Here is an 18,604-nt window from a genome sequence, read left to right as displayed (position 1 = left end):
GTTAAAAACTAGATAATGTAATGGGAATTTTTAATTTCAGTTAAATCGAACCACTCTGACCGAGAATTTAGCGATTGAATTTTTGGTCCAGCCCCGATCATCATTATGATTACTAAAGTCGGTACGATAAAAAAAAACAGTCTCGATTATCCATTTTATGATTTAATAATGAATGAGCGTTGAGCAGAAGATCGAATCCTAATCCAGTAAATATCGCAGTCTAGCGATGACATCGAGGGTTTATTATGGTCTGGATAAGTTAAGTAATGTCTAATTAATAATTTGTCTAATCAATAATGCATGTTTAAATCAGGGGCGATTTTGTTACTTTGTTTTAACGCGATTATGTACATATTTTAACATGAGCGCATTATATGGCATTTTCTATCAGAACACCATTTTAGAGATAGATATATTCACATTTATATTAATCAACAAATATAACATAATACATACAAGTACATTGTTTTAACCATGGCAGTGGATTGCTTTTCGTGCCTTCTACACGATACTAGTTAACTTTACCCTTGCATTTATAATATCTAAACAGGGTTCAACACGAACAGGTACACAGAGATATTTTTCTGACCCCCTTATACCTTCCAAATTCTATTTTGTATGGAAACTTAAGGCTATACAGTTTCCTTCTATATGATGGACAATAATGATTTCATATAAACCTGTTCATCAAATACATAATGTTTAAAGATACATCCCCACGACAATACTTATCATGTAGTTATTTCCAATAAAAGTTTTAGAAAAACATTAATTCACAAGAAACACATACGAATTATAATCATGATTATTTCAAATTCGTTATTCAAGTCGTTCGAATGTGTCCATTTCACCTTTAATTGTTGGGATAGTCACCAAAATATACATTTAAGGCAGGATTTAATATTTAGTTTCATCGAACTCCTAGACAATCAAAATAGTCACCAGTTGGGTTTTTTTTTATTTTATTTAAAAGGGTGTGTATCAAACTAACATTTGACACCAATTTTGAAGAGACCATGCATAATTACGTTGAAAAATGGTGAAGTAGGCAAATTTTACCAGACAGAATCCATAGAGGGAGTGGTGTCCTGTCTTTGCACGAATGGTTTTTAATTTATTCGTTAATTCTACCAATTTTCAGTTCAATCAGTAATTATAGATCCAAGTTTAATATAAACCGTTTTATTTATATATGTGACAGTCAATGTCTACAATCAGGCAATGTTAAACCTGTTACAGTGTATATGTTACAGTCAATGTCTACAATCAGGCAATGTGTACAATGCCTTTGTAACCCTAACCCCCACCCAACCCTTACCCTAACCCTAACCCGAACCCTGCAATGTACACATTGACTGGTATATTTCAGGCATTGTACACATTGCCTGATTGTAGACATTGACTGTAACATATACACTGTAACAGGTTTAACATACCAATATCTAAGCATTATGCAACTGATATTGTATGAAAAATCGTTAATTGCCACACAAGGTTAATATAAACGTGTCGTGATACATATATTACATATTTTAATTGGTAATGTACATATAACAGAATACATATATTATAATGACTATCTCTCCATTCGTATCTCTAGAAGTACATTTAGAGCCCAGTAAATTGTTTATTTGACACATAATCAAACGTTTTGCTTTCAAACTGAAAGAAATTAACAGCCCACTATAATATGGTTTCTGATTTCGAAGCTTCTCAAAGGCATCTCATGCCATACATGATTGTGTAACAAATAGTACAGGAGTGATTAATAAAATTCAGAATGCATGAACGAAATGGGGTTTACCGTCCCATATTTCTGCACCAACCGAGCTAATGACGATGGGCACACGCAATACAGTGTACCATGTTGGAAATTTTGCCCGGGCAGCAATTGAATTCCGACTTTCAAGTGAAAAGACGGACCTCGGGTTTTGGTCTCATCCGAACGACTAGACGCTGTACTGCATCACAGCATCCACGTCGGAAAATCCAGAGCCTTACTCGCTGAGCTGTTGAATGGGTGGACACCCGGACGCGGAATTAAAGAACTCGTTGTGTGTCAATATATTTATCACCCGGTTAAGTGTACAGATACAATCATCATAACTTCGACGTTTTCTCATTTGAATAATAGCGATCGTCTTAGGTATTAGTTAACACCAATACCAGCATCGGTCATCATTCTTGTTTCTCTGTGTTTATTTCTTCACTTCCTATTACAATCTCCTCAGGTGGCTCGTCCATAAATGATACTGGATCGATAACTTGTATCATCAATACAAAAAATGCACCACCGAACATAACTGCACCTGAATTGTATTACAACAATATAAGATCATGTAATCATCTGAATGGATAGGCTAGGAATGATCACGTGTGCAATGCTAGAGGACATATTGTGCTCGGACAGTGGCCTTTCTGTTTATTTCTAATAACCAAGGTTTCTTTTACGTGCAATGCAGTTTGGACACGTGTTCGTCCTAACCGAACGACTAGGCACCACTTTCCCTGTGAGCAGCACATGCGCTGTCCATGACAATTCCCACGGTGTTTCTTGAACCCAGGTCATTCTGCCCTGTTCCCCTACCGCGGCCCCAACCCCTACGTACAAATTGTACAAAATTAGAACTACCGGACATTTCACAACGAAAGGGAATGGGGTGTAACATCCTACCTTTATGCTACAGCCGGGCTAATGACTAATAAATTCGCCTATCGGTGGTTGTATTGTTCATCGTGAATATATTTGTGTTTTCTTTTGCTTAATTCTGACCCACTGAATAAAACAAAGCAACACGGCCGTTGGCGTACGCGTAAAGAATTTAATTGCTGCCCGGAAAAAATTTCTCTCATCGCTCACTGTATGGTGTATGCTCGTCGTCAAGCACGGTTGTTGCATGTAGGACGTCAAACCCAGTTTTATTCACGTAAATTCGCTTCGTTTCGTTGTTTTAACATTCGGTAGTTCTAGTTATTAGAGCGAGAAATTGTGAATCAAGATTTTTCGGTTTACCATACTTCCTATCGGGTATAAATGATTGATTGATTAACCTCATGCGATGTAAAATGTTTAGGTTGCCTATGTTTTTATTAGCAATTTGAACATTTAGCTATGCCGGATTTGATTGTGTCGGCTGAATATGAGTGGTAACGACGTGGGGATAAAGTCACTTTGTTGTTCACAGACGCTTATGACGGATATGAACGGCGTGAAAAGAAAATTATATTACCTGCAAAATGGTATGCAAAAGCATAAGATTCTGTAATGTCATAAAGCCAACCTGAAATGAAGATATTTTTGTTTATCATTAAAGGTGCATTATGTAAGATGTCGATAAAGAGCTGGCAGTTCTCTTTATAATAGTTAAACAAAGGAATCCTTTGAACATTTCAGTCAAATTACTTCACTCTGGGCCGAGTTATCGCCGTTAGAAAAACGGTGTAGCCTCAATTGTCATTGCTACCGTCAAGATAATAAACAAAGTCTCGCTTTTCTATTTTTAAATTAATAAATGTTTAATTTTATATAACATTTAAGGCATAAAGAAAGACTTGCAATAGGCAGATTTAGCTCTTGCATAATGCCTGTTTTCAAAATTCAAATACTGGTATCTCTTGCATTCTATCGACTAAGATACATTTCTCCGACAACCGAGATTCTAATTAATGAGAGATAAAACATAGTTTGCCAAATACATGGACAGTTCAAGATGTCTGAACGCAGATGCTATGAATAATAGGCCAATGCGCCACGTACGGCACAGGAGCAACGCTACTTCTCGCAACACTAACACTTTCAAAACAAATTACGTAACCGCGAAGGAGACAACATGGGGAATATCTTACCTCCTAATGCTGGTGTTATAAAAAATGATGTCCCTGCCATCATCATTTGCAGTCCAAACCCAGTAGCTAAGTGTTGTAATCCTAAGATCTTGATCACAATTTGAGTAAGAACTACATAAGTGCCTCCATAGTACATTGCGAAAAAAATTACGTACAGATGATACGCCCATATATTACTACCAAGAAAGGGTACACAAAACACTAGTGCTCCCACGAGCACTTGACAGCCAAAACTTACAAGAAGAATGTTAATGTCGGGATGACTAGCGAATAATCCACCCATTAGACGAGCTATTATGAGCGCAACACCTTGAGTCATGTACAGTTCTGGAACCACAGATATATCTATTCCATTAGCTACTACCATGGAAGGAAAGTGAATGAAATTTATTCCATATCCACATATAAGGAAGAATTGACTTAAGCTAAGACACCACAAAGCTTTGTTTTTGAGAACACTAAAATCAGGTTTGCAAGTAGATTTTGGGGAATCTTCTGGAAGAATCCCGAATTCTTCAGCATCGTCAGCTTCGGCTAAATAATTACCAACGTGCTGCATACTCCAGTGTGACTCCCATATTAAACTGCCGGAAATGTGTCGATGACCATGACTAAGCGGAGACAGGGTTTGAATACTTGTAATAAATCTACCGTCAGGTTTTGATATCGAAACCCCATCCTTTACAGTGATATATCGCTCATGAATATTATGTGAATTCACAGAACTTAAACTAGTATTAAATCCCTTCCTGCTAAAGGGTTTATGTGCAGATAGAGTCGGCGAGTTAAATCCAACTGGTAAGGAATTTGGCACTGTAGGATAAGAGAGACTTTCATTTGAATTATTATAGTTGTTGTATTCCGAATTACAATTGCTTAGGGTCATATTGTTATTTTTGTTCTGTTGTTGTTCATCGGACTTGTTATATTTCGGTATTTCTAAATGACTTTCACTTTTCAACTCCTGAATTCTCTTTGGACTAAAATCTCTTGTTAGTGGAACGCCCACCGCCCTATCATCCTTCCGGATTTTTACATTTTTCTTGTTTCTTTGGCAGACTGATTTACATCCGTTTTTGTGTTTTTCGTCTATTGGGAAAAAGAGAGCCCCTAAGACGCAGACCTGAGAGACGAAACATCCGATGATACCCAATGTGGACCTCCAGCCTACGTTTGTGATAAGATATCGTGTTAAAGATGGACCAGCGAGGTAACCTAAGCCAGGACTGGCAAATGTTATACCGCACGCTATGAGTCTTTTTTCATGAAAATAATGACTAGTTATAACACTAACCGATGTATACATTATTCCGAATCCGGAGCCTGAAAGTATAAAATATTTCCTGATTTGGATCACAATAAAATATGAATTGGATTGTCTCTATGAAACAGTAATAGTCTAGTAAGTCCGTTAGTTATATTGCTGATATATTCCAAATTATATACATTTACAGCAAAGCACTGTATCAACATTAATTTTGAATATAATCACCTGCGATTACACCAAAAAACAGCAGCAGTTCTTCAAATGTTGACGATAAAGATGAAAGTACTAGACCTAGTGAAAATACCATAGATCCGAACATGGCGCCTACACGAATGGAGAATGCATTACAAATTATACTAGCAACTGGTCCTGGAATAAAGCAGAAACATAAATTATTACCAGGTTCGTTTTGGTTTAATCATTGGCAGGAAAGACTGTAAGAAAAAGTGACCTAGTGAAAATACCATAGATCCGAACATGGCGCCTACACGAATGGAGAATGCATTACAAATTATACTAGCAACTGGTCCTGGAATAAAGCAGAAACATAAATTATTACCAGGTTCGTTTTGGTTTAATCATTGGCAGGAAAGACTGTAAGAAAAAGTGATACACAGTTTAAATTTATAACAATATTATATTTTAATATTCTGTCAGTATTTTAATGCAATGTTAGGCCATTAAATGGGGTAAACCAAACATTACATGCGTTATAAAAAATTGTCCAAACCAACAGAAAATCCTAATAATATTGTGATAGATGAAATCTGGTTCATCGAGGTACACAAACATTTAGTATGCTTCTCGAAAGGAATGAATGAACAAAGTGGTGTTTTATGACACATTGGGTATTTTGCGCCAAACATATTATGGAGATGAGAAACATATCGCAGAATTTTAAATAAAATAAATAATAAAAATTACAACTTCAAGTACACAAATATTTAAAAATGAAAAAACAAGATTATATATAATTTTTGGAGGCATTTAATAATTGGATAGAGCACGTTTCAAAAGGAAGAACCCTTAAAGATATCCTTAAAGCCAGTGGTAAACGTCCTCCAACAAAACAACCCAGAGAACGGGTTTACGAAGTCGTCTACACCTGTGACAGCAATTGGAGAAACGAGACAAAGGAATCTGCCAGCATAAATCCAAATTCTTTACTACCAACTCGGATGTAGCACAACACCTACAACCCAATATAGAACACAGACTAAAACTCTGGCAGCTAACCTTCCTATAGAAAAGGCCTGTAATCTGGTTGAGGCCATATATGTATATAACGGAACAGTCTAGATCTAACTTTATCTTTTTTATTCTATTATGCTCTTGAATAATGATAAACGTGTGCACAAGTCGTGTGCACTTGAACCCCTTCCCACACATATCCTGAAGAACTGTTTGTCTGAAACAGTACCAGTAATTATTGATATAATCAATTCCTGTATAGATACTAGCATTGTTCCGGGTGTATTCAAACTTGCCTTTCTAACTCCTCTAATTAAAAAGACCTACCTCGATTGTAATGTTTTGAAAAATTATAGGTTTGTTTCAAATTTAAGTTCCAAAATATTTGAAAAATGTATGGAAGTCAGTTGACGTGTAATACTGAATATATGTCTCTGCATGTGCCCATATAAAACTTTTTACCGTACTGAAACTGCCTTAACTGGTGTTTCAAATGACATCGTTTTAGCTCATGATAACAAAAAAATATATTTTTATTATTATTATTAGACCTGACATTCTTTTAAATCGTCTCCGTTTTAGATTTGGTAGAAATGATTCTGCTCTTAATCTTTTAGAAAGGTATTTACTTGGTAGGCAGCAATGTGCTGTTTTAAATGATACATATTCTTTGCATTGTGTTTCAAATTTTGGCGTTTCCCAGTGTTCTGTCCTTGGTCCTATTTTATTTCCGTTATACACCTCACCACTTGGAGATGATATAGATAGAAAATATGACTTAGAATTTCATTTTAAACGCACATGACACCCAAATATATATTTCATTTGCACATAAAACTCCAGATTCTTATGTCAGTTCAAAAGTTGTTATTGAAGAATGTATATCTGGAATTATATTGTGGATGTCAGGAAACTTTCTAAATCTAAATGATGATAAAACTGAATATATGTATATATTAATTGGTTCAAAAATTGACTGTAAATCTCCCTTCTTAATTGGTAATAGTGAAATTAATCCTTCGTCACCTGCCCGTAATATTGGTGCAATATTTGATATCAATATCTAAGCCCAAGTAAATTATATATGTATATTGTAATATAGACTCCACAAAAGCGCTAGTTAATGCTTTGCGCGGTCACTTCTAGATTGGGCAATTTTAGGCCTTTATTAACTGGTCTATCCGCCAAACTTTTAAATAAATCATACGCATTACAAATATGACTATATTACCCCAATTTTAAAAAAAAATACATTAGATATTTAGTATGTATCAGTTTTAATTCTCACTTTGCCAGCTGTTCACATTGTTCGATATATATATATATATAATGATGGTAATAAACTATAACTAACTACCTATTTCTTATAGAATTGATTTTAAAATTGTATTGTTAACTTTTAAATATTTGAACAACTTAGCGCCTGTTTATTTATCTGAACTCTTACATATGTATATACCAGGGCGATATTTAAAGCCCAAACATTCAACACTTTTTAACTTTTGGTCAAAGATCTTTTAGTGTTCAAGCACCTGCTAATATATGGAATAAGTTACCATATCACATCAGGTCCTGTAATAATGTGAATAAAACTAAAACCCCATTATCTATTTCTTCAAGCTTTTTAGATAAACATGTATATTGCAATTTATATTGAATGTGTAGGTATGTTTTATTTAGTATTGTACATGTATTGTTTAATTTTATGGTTTCATAATTCTATATTTGTTCCATTGTAAAGCACCCTTGAACACGTATATTCTGTGAATGGGGGACTATAACACGTTTTTAATAATAATAATAAAATTGTGTTTTCATCACATCGACTCATTCTTTAGTACTGTCGAATTAAGATTAGTTGTCATGATTAATATATATTTTTTTCATTTTTATTATTTTCAACGTTATAAATTATATCATCTTCTAATATTTATTACTATCAGTAGTAGGTTTACCCTTGTTATGATTGGTTACTATTATCACCTTATATCATAATAGTTGTTTTTAAAAGTTAATTACCCTGTTGTTACTTTCCTATATGTGGGTAGTCTATTAGCCATAATCACGGCTACTATTTACATAAATAATACTCAATGGCTTCACTAATCTCTTGTAAGTAGATTATCACCCTCTTGAACCCATGTTCATTGTACTTTGATCTTGTTGTCAAGTATGGTTTCATGATGTGTTGTTATAGTTCTTCCATATTTTGTATTATTGTATTAGCTTGATAACATTAATAATAATAATAATAATATGAATATTTGTATAGCGCCAATTCCACATTTAACGTATGCTCTATGTGCTTTCTACACACAATTTTAAATTAAATATAACGTTGAAATAGGTATGTTTTAGGTCTGGATTTGAAACACTCAATAGAAGGTGCACTTTTGATGAACACTATGAACTAACAACTCTTGCCCCAAATGTTTTCATTCTCTTCCTTGGAATTACCAACTGTATTTGGTCACATGAGCGTAAACTCCGGGAAGGCTCGTAACTTTGAATTAGTCAGTTAAATAAGATGGTGGGTGCTATGTAAGATAGTGCTAGGTTATTAACACATCGATAGGTCACCGGAACATGAGAATGTTCACATTCTCGTTGAGGCTCTCGCTTTCCAGATGACATTGAGTTTTAAGAAGCGTGACCTATGCGAGAGTGACACAACTTCATTCCCCCTGGGACTCGAACGGGTCTTCCTGATTACTAATCCTAGAAAGAATTCGAAACCATTTCTTAAACACTGTAACATACAGCTTTATTAAAATAATTAGCAAATAAAAAAAAATATCAGGGTCAAACAAAATGTATGGACACGAGTGTATAATTATATAGATGATAAAATGAAAACAATACCGCACGTTGTTCTGAAAGAGGCATATGTGAATGAATGCAGAACAATAGCTCATAAGTATCCACTTACCTAAAAATAGTTGTAATCCTGAATGAATTGAACACACCAGAGTTATATAACTCCTCGTTCCGTCAAAACTCTCCAGAAATTCAGCCTGGAATATTCCTATAGATGCTGTTGCCATGGAACATAATCCCAAGCTAGTAGCGGCTGCTACCAGAACTACCCAAGCCCATCCTTGGTCTATATCCTTTTTGGACATACCTTGAAATTAAAGATAATATAATATACTCTTTGAAACACGGAGCTCACATCCTCTAAGTATGAGCACATATGGTTTGTGATTTCTGGAAGGTCTTCCACAAGACCATAATGTTATGGACAATTTATTAGTGTTGTGCATGATCAAATCAATAACTAATTTTCATTTTAAAAAATACTTCTACAAAGAATACCAGTTCTGGTTTTTGCGTCATGTAACTGATAGTCGGCTTAACATCTAATATCCAAATGCAATCTTTAATGCAAACGAATTTTAACATGAAACAACAATCGAAACTTATTTATGTTAGATACTGTTGCGATTAAATCACCTATCTATTATTCGCCTGGTAGATATCTCGAATTCTCAACACGTTTAAATGGTTTTAGTGATAAAATACTGAAAGTGGAAAAACGGACGAGTGTTTGTAATTTGAACAAACCAGTTCATTCTAGTAAGTAAGTAGGTAAGTCATCATATGAATATAAATGTAGCCAATGCAATGGTTATAACCTATACAATTTGTGTCAAAATAATAGAAGGGACTAGAGTCTGTCAATGAATCGTCATTGGACGACATTAAAGTGGCATTCTCTTTAAATTTCATTATTAAATGATACTTAAACTAAATTGTATCCAGTGCTCAACATCTGGAGACGTCTGAACTCTGATATAAGCCCTAATGGGTAGTATAATGACAAGGGGGTCTCAGTCTAATAGGGGGGGGGGATATATTTGTTGCTCGTCATATAAAATCAGGTGATATTTAACTTGAATATAATATTACCTAATCTTAAACATGCATTATGCGAGAGCAAAATCTGCTTATTACAAGGCTTTCTTTGGGCCTGAAATGTTATCTAAATTATCAATTAGACATTAATTAACTTATCCAGACCATAATAAACTCACGATGTCAAGGCTAGCCTTCGATGTAGGCTGGATTAGATTCCTATATGCCGCTAACGGCCAAAGATAATTAAATCAGAAAAAGTGGATAATCGAGACTATGCTGTTTATATTAATGATTTTAGCAATGATGACCGAGACTATGCAAAAATTTCACCCGCTTCTTTCTCGGCTCATAGTGGATCAATTTAACTGAAATTTTCAGCAAATTACCTTTACACTATCTAGTTTTTAACTATTATAGCGAGAACTGCCATCTCTTTATCTTATCTCCCATAATGTATCTTTTTAAGTATAATAGTTTAGTGCCCTTTATTTATGTTTGCATAAGAAGTATTTGGGAATTTATTTTGATAATAATATTTAAAATTTAACCTAATGAATAAAGACAATAAACAAAACTTCAATTTGAACGAACTGGTATGAAAATTAAAGATGCATTATGGAAGATTAAATAAAGAGCTGACAGTTCTAAATATAATATTTAAAAGCTAAATGATGTAAATGGAATATGCTGAAAATTCAGTCAAATTGCTTGACTCTTAAGTCGAGAAAACCTTATTTTAAAATCTTTGTAGCCTCGTTTGTCATTGTTAGCACTGTCAAGATAATTAACAAAGTCTCAATATACAGGTATTATCCAGATCGGATTCAAATCCAATGAAAATCGGACAGATACGATGGCATTGAGAGTTGATTATGGCCTTTTCATGTTAATTAATGTCTAATTAATAGTTTATATAACATTTCAGGCAATAGACAGATTTACCTCTTGCATAATCTATATTTTAGTAAAATCTATAAAATTGGCCGATGTTTGATTTTTCTGTATGCCCACATTCTCCTGGTTTGACACATTTGTACGGGTCGCAGTTCTTTCAAATGCGGTTATGTGTGTCTTTCCATTTAAATTCGGAGTGCCAGTAACAATTAGAAAGTACTATGAACTGGATGTAGTTCTTAAATTGGAAGAATTATGTCTTTTTTTAATGGCAGATTTCAAAAGCAAATGACTGCCTATATCTCCGTTTGCATTTTGATTGTAGCGGCCTAGCGAATATTCACTGCCGATCAGTGATTGACAGTGAGCCTGTTATGGCGATACGAGACAGACTGGGCAAATCTGTGTGCGGTATGGAAGAAGTGGAGTTTGAAATGTTCGAATTTAATCGCTAACAAATATCACATTTAAAGTTTATACTTTATCTCAAATTGGTGAGATGTATTTCTAAACCTACGAACGGGGAAAGAATTTACAACCTTATTTAAACATGCTTTATGTAAAAGTTTTAGATAATGAGCTAGCAGTTCTCGCTATAATTGTTCAAAACTAGATAATGAGAAGGGAATATTATTATTTACAGAAAATAAGTCAAATTACTTCATTCTTGGCGACGATAGGGCTGTTTGGAGAATACCGGAGGTTCGAGTGCCATTGCTAACGTTGTTACGATAGTAAACAAAGTCTCGATTACCCAATTTTAAATTTAATCTATAACCGTCAATTGTGTTTAAATCCTTTGAGAATCTAGAGCATCCGATGGCATCGAGACCTGATTATGGCCTTGGCAAGTTACTGAATGTCTAATTAATAATTTATATAACATTTAAAGTCTAAAGAAAGGCCTGCAATAGGCAGATTTAGCTCTTACATAGGGCCTTATTCAAGAAAAGCCACGTCTTGAAGTTAGGGCATCTCATAGTTAAAATGTAATACCTCAGAGACTATACGTATCAAACCATAACAAGAGTCGGTATACATATAGGTCAATGTCCCAAGACGTGTCATCGCGTTTTTATTAAGAAAAAAATGATGAATACAGTTCAAGTTACGTATTGATGGGATCACGGATTGTGTTTACTTTCCGAGTCACACGATATCTTTCCGGTGTTTCAAATTTCTGTATGCCCTTTTGACGTGAATGGGGTTTTTATAACCAAAATTTCTGGCTACTGCCAGATCATCCGGCTAAAACTGGTGATTGCCGGTTAGAAAGTAGTTTTCAAAGGGTATTTCTTTTATTAGCAAAATAATGAATTGACATATGCGTAAATATTACCAAGATAGTAGCCTACTTGAAAAGTAACAACGCTGGTGTAATGAGCAAGTGCATTCGGGTTCACACAGGGTCTCGTATGCGCTAATATATTAACACCCAACCCTCCTATCTATAAGGTCAGAAGTATTTTAAACACATGGAAATAAGTACAGATATAATTAAATTCTTGATAAAAACAAATTTAAAGTGTCGTGAAGAATTTTGGCATTGCTTACTGTTAACATTTACAGCATACCCCAACAAATATAGAGCCCAGTAGGACGTTAAGCCCCATTTCATTTCATTGAAGTAACCTTACCTGCAAAGTACCGACGATTCGCTACCACTTGGGCATGAGTGGTATAAATCAAGCACAATTGCTTAAAAGTCAGAAAAAATTCCTTCTAAGCTTACTATGGCTACATTTAATTCCCTCCTGTCCTGGGTTATGGCTTTAACAGTTTTAATGCAACAATGCGCGGACGATTTTGATATAAATAAATGCGGGTTTCATATTTATGTCTTTATTTAGTACACGATGTAAGCGATCATGGGTTTGTGTGAATCAATTTCCGTGTAATGTCGGGCAAATGTACAAAGATCGAGTGACTATTGCTGAAGAAATGTTAAGGTGACACCCAAATAACTGAAAACCTGAAGTGCTTAACATTATTTATTTATGCTTAATGTATATTTTTCAAACCATAGACCTGTTTTTAATTTAATTTCTCTGAATCCTGGCCATACTTTGCTGAATAGCAAAACTTACCCTTTTGTAGATATCAATGTAACGCATTTATAATGTAGACTTAGTGCGAGACAAAGCAAACATAACCTAAGATATAATACCCCCGTCAGACTCAGGGCGGGATGGCGTCCTTACTGCGCTGCTACGGCGAGGGAAAATGGTCTCATAGCGCATCAAGATCGCCATGTAAAAGCGTGGTGGAAACGCCATATATAGTGCTGTACTGTCTTGCAAAAGTGACACGGTGTCCAGTCGACACAAACTAAGTCAGTTCTGGAATAACATATAGTTCAATTTCTATTATTCAGTTTCAATAATTTGCTTCCGTGTATGGGGTCTTTAGCCGCCGGGAGACCCATGGAAAACCCACGAGGTTGGACAATCTACCCTTTTGCATGTCAAGTACAAGCTCGAGGTCTAAATCACACCGCTCAACTCAATGACACACCTTATGTGGTGTAAATGAAATAGGGTTTAACGTCCTACTGTTCTCCGACTGTCCTAATGAATACGGCTTATGATCTAAAGCGCATGCGTCAAACCGTTCGGCCACCCAACCCCCGTATTAATGTGACAGTGTAAAATTTCCCAAATAGCATAATGCATGGTGTATGTCCGTAACCCCAGCAAAGTATTCTTAATAAGTGAATTTTCCGTATGGGAATGACCTGCTCAAACGACCCGATCTCCCCATCCGGCATGGAAAATGGACAACATCATAACAGATAGTGACGTAAGGGAAATCACTCTCTTAAACATTCGAGAAACAAAGCTGATTTTGTTTATTGTATTCTTTATACAAGGGTTATCTGAATTTATTCTGGAGGATATTCCCGAATATCTATCAGAATCAGACAGACCAATACCTGAACGAACTTGTTTTTGAATTTCTAGAAGGGGATAGCGATAAAATACTATAAATAGAAAATAACAAATTTGTGTAATAAAATGTGAAGTTTAACAATGGAAGGGTCGAAGTGGACAACGTTCAAATAGTAAAAGAGTATTAGATGTTCCGGACAGCATAAGCATACCCTGTCTTATACTGCTATGTATGGACCATGGGACGGGTCAGTATATATTTAATAGGAACAAAGTTGGGGAGCCATTTTGCTAATCAGTGTCTAAAATATGGTTATTCTATGCGGATGTCTTCGGATTTTTTTTTTAAAGAAATGACGCCAGGTAAAAAGGTCTTTTATCGTTCTCAGGGCATCGAGGTTGATTTTTCAGGTTCGTCACTATGAGCTTTGCTACCATTTAACAATAACCATATATCCATGCCATAGTTCTGAAAGGTTGTTAGTGCCACTTATGATCCAAAAAGATATTTTTGCAAAGAATCAATAATCACATGGGGGGGGGGCGTCCCTATGCAAATTGCTTTTAAAAATGTTTATATCCTAATTGCGTTATTAAAATTGAAGTATAGGTTTTCTCTCATATCTCGAAAACTAATCCAACATTTTTTGGAAACTTAACACCTTTGAGAACTATGACATCGATATCAATTTCCTTGATAATTTATACCCGTCTTCATTATCCCAGTGGATGCAGAAAAGTAGTACGTTAAACCCCATACCATGATCATTTATATTTGAAATTTCTAATAAAGATATCGCTTAACAACTTCAAAATCTAAAACAGTGGACTTGAAATATTCCAATCCAAATTACTGACATAGAAAACAATCTTTCTCCCATCTTAAATAGGAATCGAAAAACAGAAATATGAAATGAAATGGGGTTTAACGTCTTACTGTTCTGCTCCTAACCTGGGCATACTGTGTGCTATGAGGGAAATTTTGCCCGGGCAGCGGCGCGACGGCCTACTCTTATATCGAATTCCATCTGCCAAGGGATCTTTTACGTGCACGCCAAGGTGTACACGGGACCTCGGTTTTTCGTCCCATCCGAATGACTAGACAGCTGTCCTTGTCAGGCCCTCCATCCTGCGTCACTGACAAGGGGAAAACACGCCGAAAAAATCTGAATGAACTTTCTCGGCCAATGCAGGGGCCGAACACCCGACCTCCAAGCTAGCGAGCCAGCGTCTTACCCACTTAGCCACGTGATCCCCATTTGAAAACATAATCAGAAATTAAAGTTACAAGGTCGGGTGTTGTTGTGGGTAATTTCAGCATTATCAATCATAAGGTACAATTGTAACTTACTGGTACATAAGCCTAAAAGTAAGAAGGTTAATTATCAGGGTTTAATCAAAATCTTAACAATAAGAACATTCACTGGTTACAATTCTATGGAATACAATTCCTGCTTATTAATTACTAATCGTAGATTTCTCAAGTCCCTTTCAAGCCTAGGGATTTTAAGTTAGTTCAATTACTAAATAGCAGTGAAACATTTTAATAAGGAAATCCTCCCCCGGAATCCCACAAATCTGCCCAGAAATGCCACTAATACCATCGCGTGTATTATCATACTATATCTGTTCAAACAGAATAAATGTTATTCGTGTTGCTGATATTCAAAACAATTTAGTTATTATGAACAATTTTTGTAGAATAACTGTATTCTATAATACACCCACACTTCCAAACAATTATCCTACCTAAAATAACTATATGAATACAATGATTAACATCACGTGTCAAACTGATACATTACATTTCTCACCTAAAATGATAGTATTTGCGCAAGAGGGCGTTGTAATATTTTGAATGGTTTTCTGGTTGTATACATCCCTTTGTTCAGGATGCAATCGCCACACAGCTTAGCTCTTATCTCTTTACTTTTCATAGGATAGAAGTTAAAATGGCGACACGTTAAAGGGACTGGCGTAATTTTCGAGATTGAGATAGTGTGGGCGTATATGTCGTGGACCGTGATAGAGGCTAAAGTTTTTAAAGTTTTTTTTTCAAATGATTGTGTTCATGAGAGGACAGGTCTTATCGGTATTAAGTTTTATGTGATCCTCCATTTTTTAACAGTGTCCATTTTAGCAGTCCGTGAACTTCACATCTGGAGTTACCTATCGATTTCAAGCATTCCACGAGACCACGACCTGTTTAAAAGTCATGCCCCGTTTTCCGGAAAGCGATATCGTTTTGAATGAGAATGAACTCTGTTAAATTTCGGCATTTTAGGACTTTCTGTTCCATCAATAAACTACGTGTCCGGAAAAACTCGGAACCGTTCCTGTCACGCTAAATGTGGAACTCCTCACATAAAAGGTAATTTCAGACACCTAATAAGCTAATACAGTGTGCAACCGAATTCCAACTGTTAATGGTTCTCTAATTAGCCAACGTGTCACCCGAAATGAATATCTTGAAAATTTAGAATTGTAAATATATTAATCCGTCCAGCCTTATTTTTGTGCCTTGAACATTCACCCTGCTATCTATATATATTTCAATATACTCCTGTAACTTAAAAAGGCATTGGGTTGGGGTTTGGTTGGCTTTTTTGGTAAACTGTTTTTACGCATGTCCGACAACGTTTAATGAATCATAAATGATTACTATTTATAACGTATTATAAAAGCCTCGTAACCTCAATGTGACCCCTCTGATAAAGTATCTTATAATTAGTTATTGTCTCTAATGTATATTGTTAAGCCTACCTACATATGGTTCATTCCCATATCGCCGACTCGCCGAGTTTTAGGTGAAAAATTTTGGTCGGTGTTAAGGGGTTGAGTGGCCAAAAACAATAGACCCCTGCTGAAGGATAAAACTAATTAAGCAGATAATATTGGGAGCATTTATTTTTTAAAAATTTATAACAACCTTTAACACATAACATCTATCTATCTATACTAATATTTGTGACTGTCGTTGGTCTGTCTGTTTGTTTGTCTGTCTGTCTGTCTGTCTGTTCGGGGTTGGCGGCTACACTAGGTCTGCCCCGAGTCTGAAATTTGGGGTATAGGGGTAGCTCGGACCGGGGAGTAAGATAGGCCAGGTGGCGGTAGTCTACCACTTCCGGTTTCGGAGTTATGACCCCCGAGGGAAGCCGGGCATTCTGCTAGTAACACATAATTTTAATAAGTCCAAAACTTCTAACAAATTCATTCTTCCTTGTTCATATCTATGTTTCGAATGTGGATTGAATTCTGACAAAATTCAAGTTCATGTACTTAAAGTGAAATATATTCATTTTATTAATTAGTGAGTGAGTTGAATTCTGATAACAATCAATTTAAGTGAACTATATTAATAATGACTGGTCCCAAGCCTCATGAACGCTTTTAATCAGTTTTTAACCCATTAAAGAGTGCCGCGGTCGACTTTCCAAATTCTGAAGAGTCGACGATATGGGAAGACCCCCTACATATACCAACACTTGTATTTCGTTATATACGTCTTGGGAAACTCGGTATTTTTTAAATATTAGGTTATAATTTAATACTATGAGCAAGAAATAATGATAGCGTGTTATTGCCAAAGATCCTATTAGATCAGAGACACAATCAAAATGATTCGAGATTTGCCATCTATTTCTTAACGTTGCTAAACCGTTTTGGTAATTATTTCAAGTGGGTTGGATAATAGGCTATCAATAAATGAGAAAATGTCTACATCTGCCTGTTTTGGAAGTCTAGCAACTACATTTCATAACTATTGGCATATGCAACTGAACGGCAACATTCCTACAAAATGCTTATCAAATGTAATATGACGAAAATATCACAATTTTAACCATAAAGATATCCTGAAACCCCAAGAGGGCCGACAAAACTGTTAGAATAAGCCCGAATAATCACAACCCATGCAATAGATCTAACAGATCTAGAATCCATTAAATAGTTTAGAAGCAGAAGTGGAACATTTCTCAATTTGCCGCTTTCTCAAATATATATAAACAGGTCTGCATATAACCGTTTTCATACTTATTGCAATCTATATATACACAGAGAAAAAAAAGTATCGCAACACCCGAATGTTTATGCGCTTGAGAAAAATATAATATCATTGGAAGCTGACAGTGCTGCATGTAACAGAACGGCATACGGAAAGCGTGAACCACTTGCGTCATGAAAGCATGTTGGGAAATCACTTTATTCACAATGGGACCTACAGTTAATTATTACAAAATCGTTTAACAGACTAAATGACGCAAAGGACCGTCAACGTTCTGGTAGACCCCACAGTACCGTATACAAGAGAAGCTGCAGTACTATTGAACTCGTGTGACAAGGCTGCGAAGCACATCACAATTGGAACCTGGCGTCATTATAAAATATTTATTGGTCGGATGAGAGTCGATTTCTCTAGTTCATGGCGGATGGTAGAGCATAGGTGTGACAACGTACGAAGATGCACAGAGAAATTGAACAGATTAACGAAAGTTTGACACTTTCCACTCCGATAAGATAAACTAGATGGCAGGCGACAGGTGGTATCTGGTCAGATCTATTTATCTCGACGATCTGTGCCTGAAATACTGCCAAACTGCATTTCCGGCAGTCTGTTTTTACAGAAATTTCTGTGGGGGGATCCCATACACCTAGTTGAATC

The 18,604-nt window shown here is 35.6% G+C and overlaps 1 protein-coding gene across 3 annotated transcripts; it reads right to left on the bottom strand.

Annotated features, from left to right (window-relative positions):
* Nucleotides 1-182: 182 nt before the first annotated feature.
* LOC126820823 (monocarboxylate transporter 14) lies at nucleotides 183-12,847 on the bottom strand. 3 transcript variants are annotated; one of them, XM_056098289.1, is made up of 6 exons: nucleotides 12,694-12,847; nucleotides 9,234-9,428; nucleotides 5,339-5,482; nucleotides 3,847-5,169; nucleotides 3,231-3,281; nucleotides 183-2,309 (listed from the first exon to the last, which is right to left on the bottom strand). In XM_056098289.1, the coding sequence occupies exons 2-6, from the start codon at nucleotides 9,424-9,426 to the stop codon at nucleotides 2,179-2,181; spliced, it is 1,842 nt and encodes a 613-aa protein (XP_055954264.1). In that variant the 5' UTR covers nucleotides 9,427-9,428; nucleotides 12,694-12,847; the 3' UTR covers nucleotides 183-2,178. The 3 variants fall into 3 exon arrangements, with proteins under 3 accessions (XP_055954264.1, XP_055954265.1, XP_050404915.1); XM_056098290.1 differs by lacking the exon at nucleotides 12,694-12,847 and adding an exon at nucleotides 9,758-9,881; XM_050548958.2 differs by lacking the exons at nucleotides 5,339-5,482; nucleotides 9,234-9,428; nucleotides 12,694-12,847 and having other exon boundaries at nucleotides 3,847-5,270.
* Between the last annotated feature and the right edge of the window lie 5,757 nt (nucleotides 12,848-18,604).

This window comes from Patella vulgata, chromosome 1, assembly GCF_932274485.2.
Source record: "Patella vulgata chromosome 1, xgPatVulg1.2, whole genome shotgun sequence".
NCBI lineage: Eukaryota > Metazoa > Mollusca > Gastropoda > Patellidae > Patella > Patella vulgata.
The sequence above is the reverse complement of the archived record's forward strand: the minus strand, read 5'-3'. Positions and strand labels throughout refer to the sequence as shown.

Excerpts from the sequence above, each read along its gene's own strand:
- LOC126820823 (XM_056098289.1), bottom strand. The coding sequence starts at position 9,426 with ATGTCCAAAAAGGATATAGACCAAGGATGGGCTTGGGTAGTTCTGGTA. Across the intron at positions 3,282-3,846 it reads TATAACACCAGCATTAGGAG|GTTGGCTTTATGACATTACA; the intron begins GTAAGATATTCC and ends TCTTCATTTCAG. Across the intron at positions 2,310-3,230 it reads TTTTGCATACCATTTTGCAG|GTGCAGTTATGTTCGGTGGT; the intron begins GTAATATAATTT and ends AATACAATTCAG.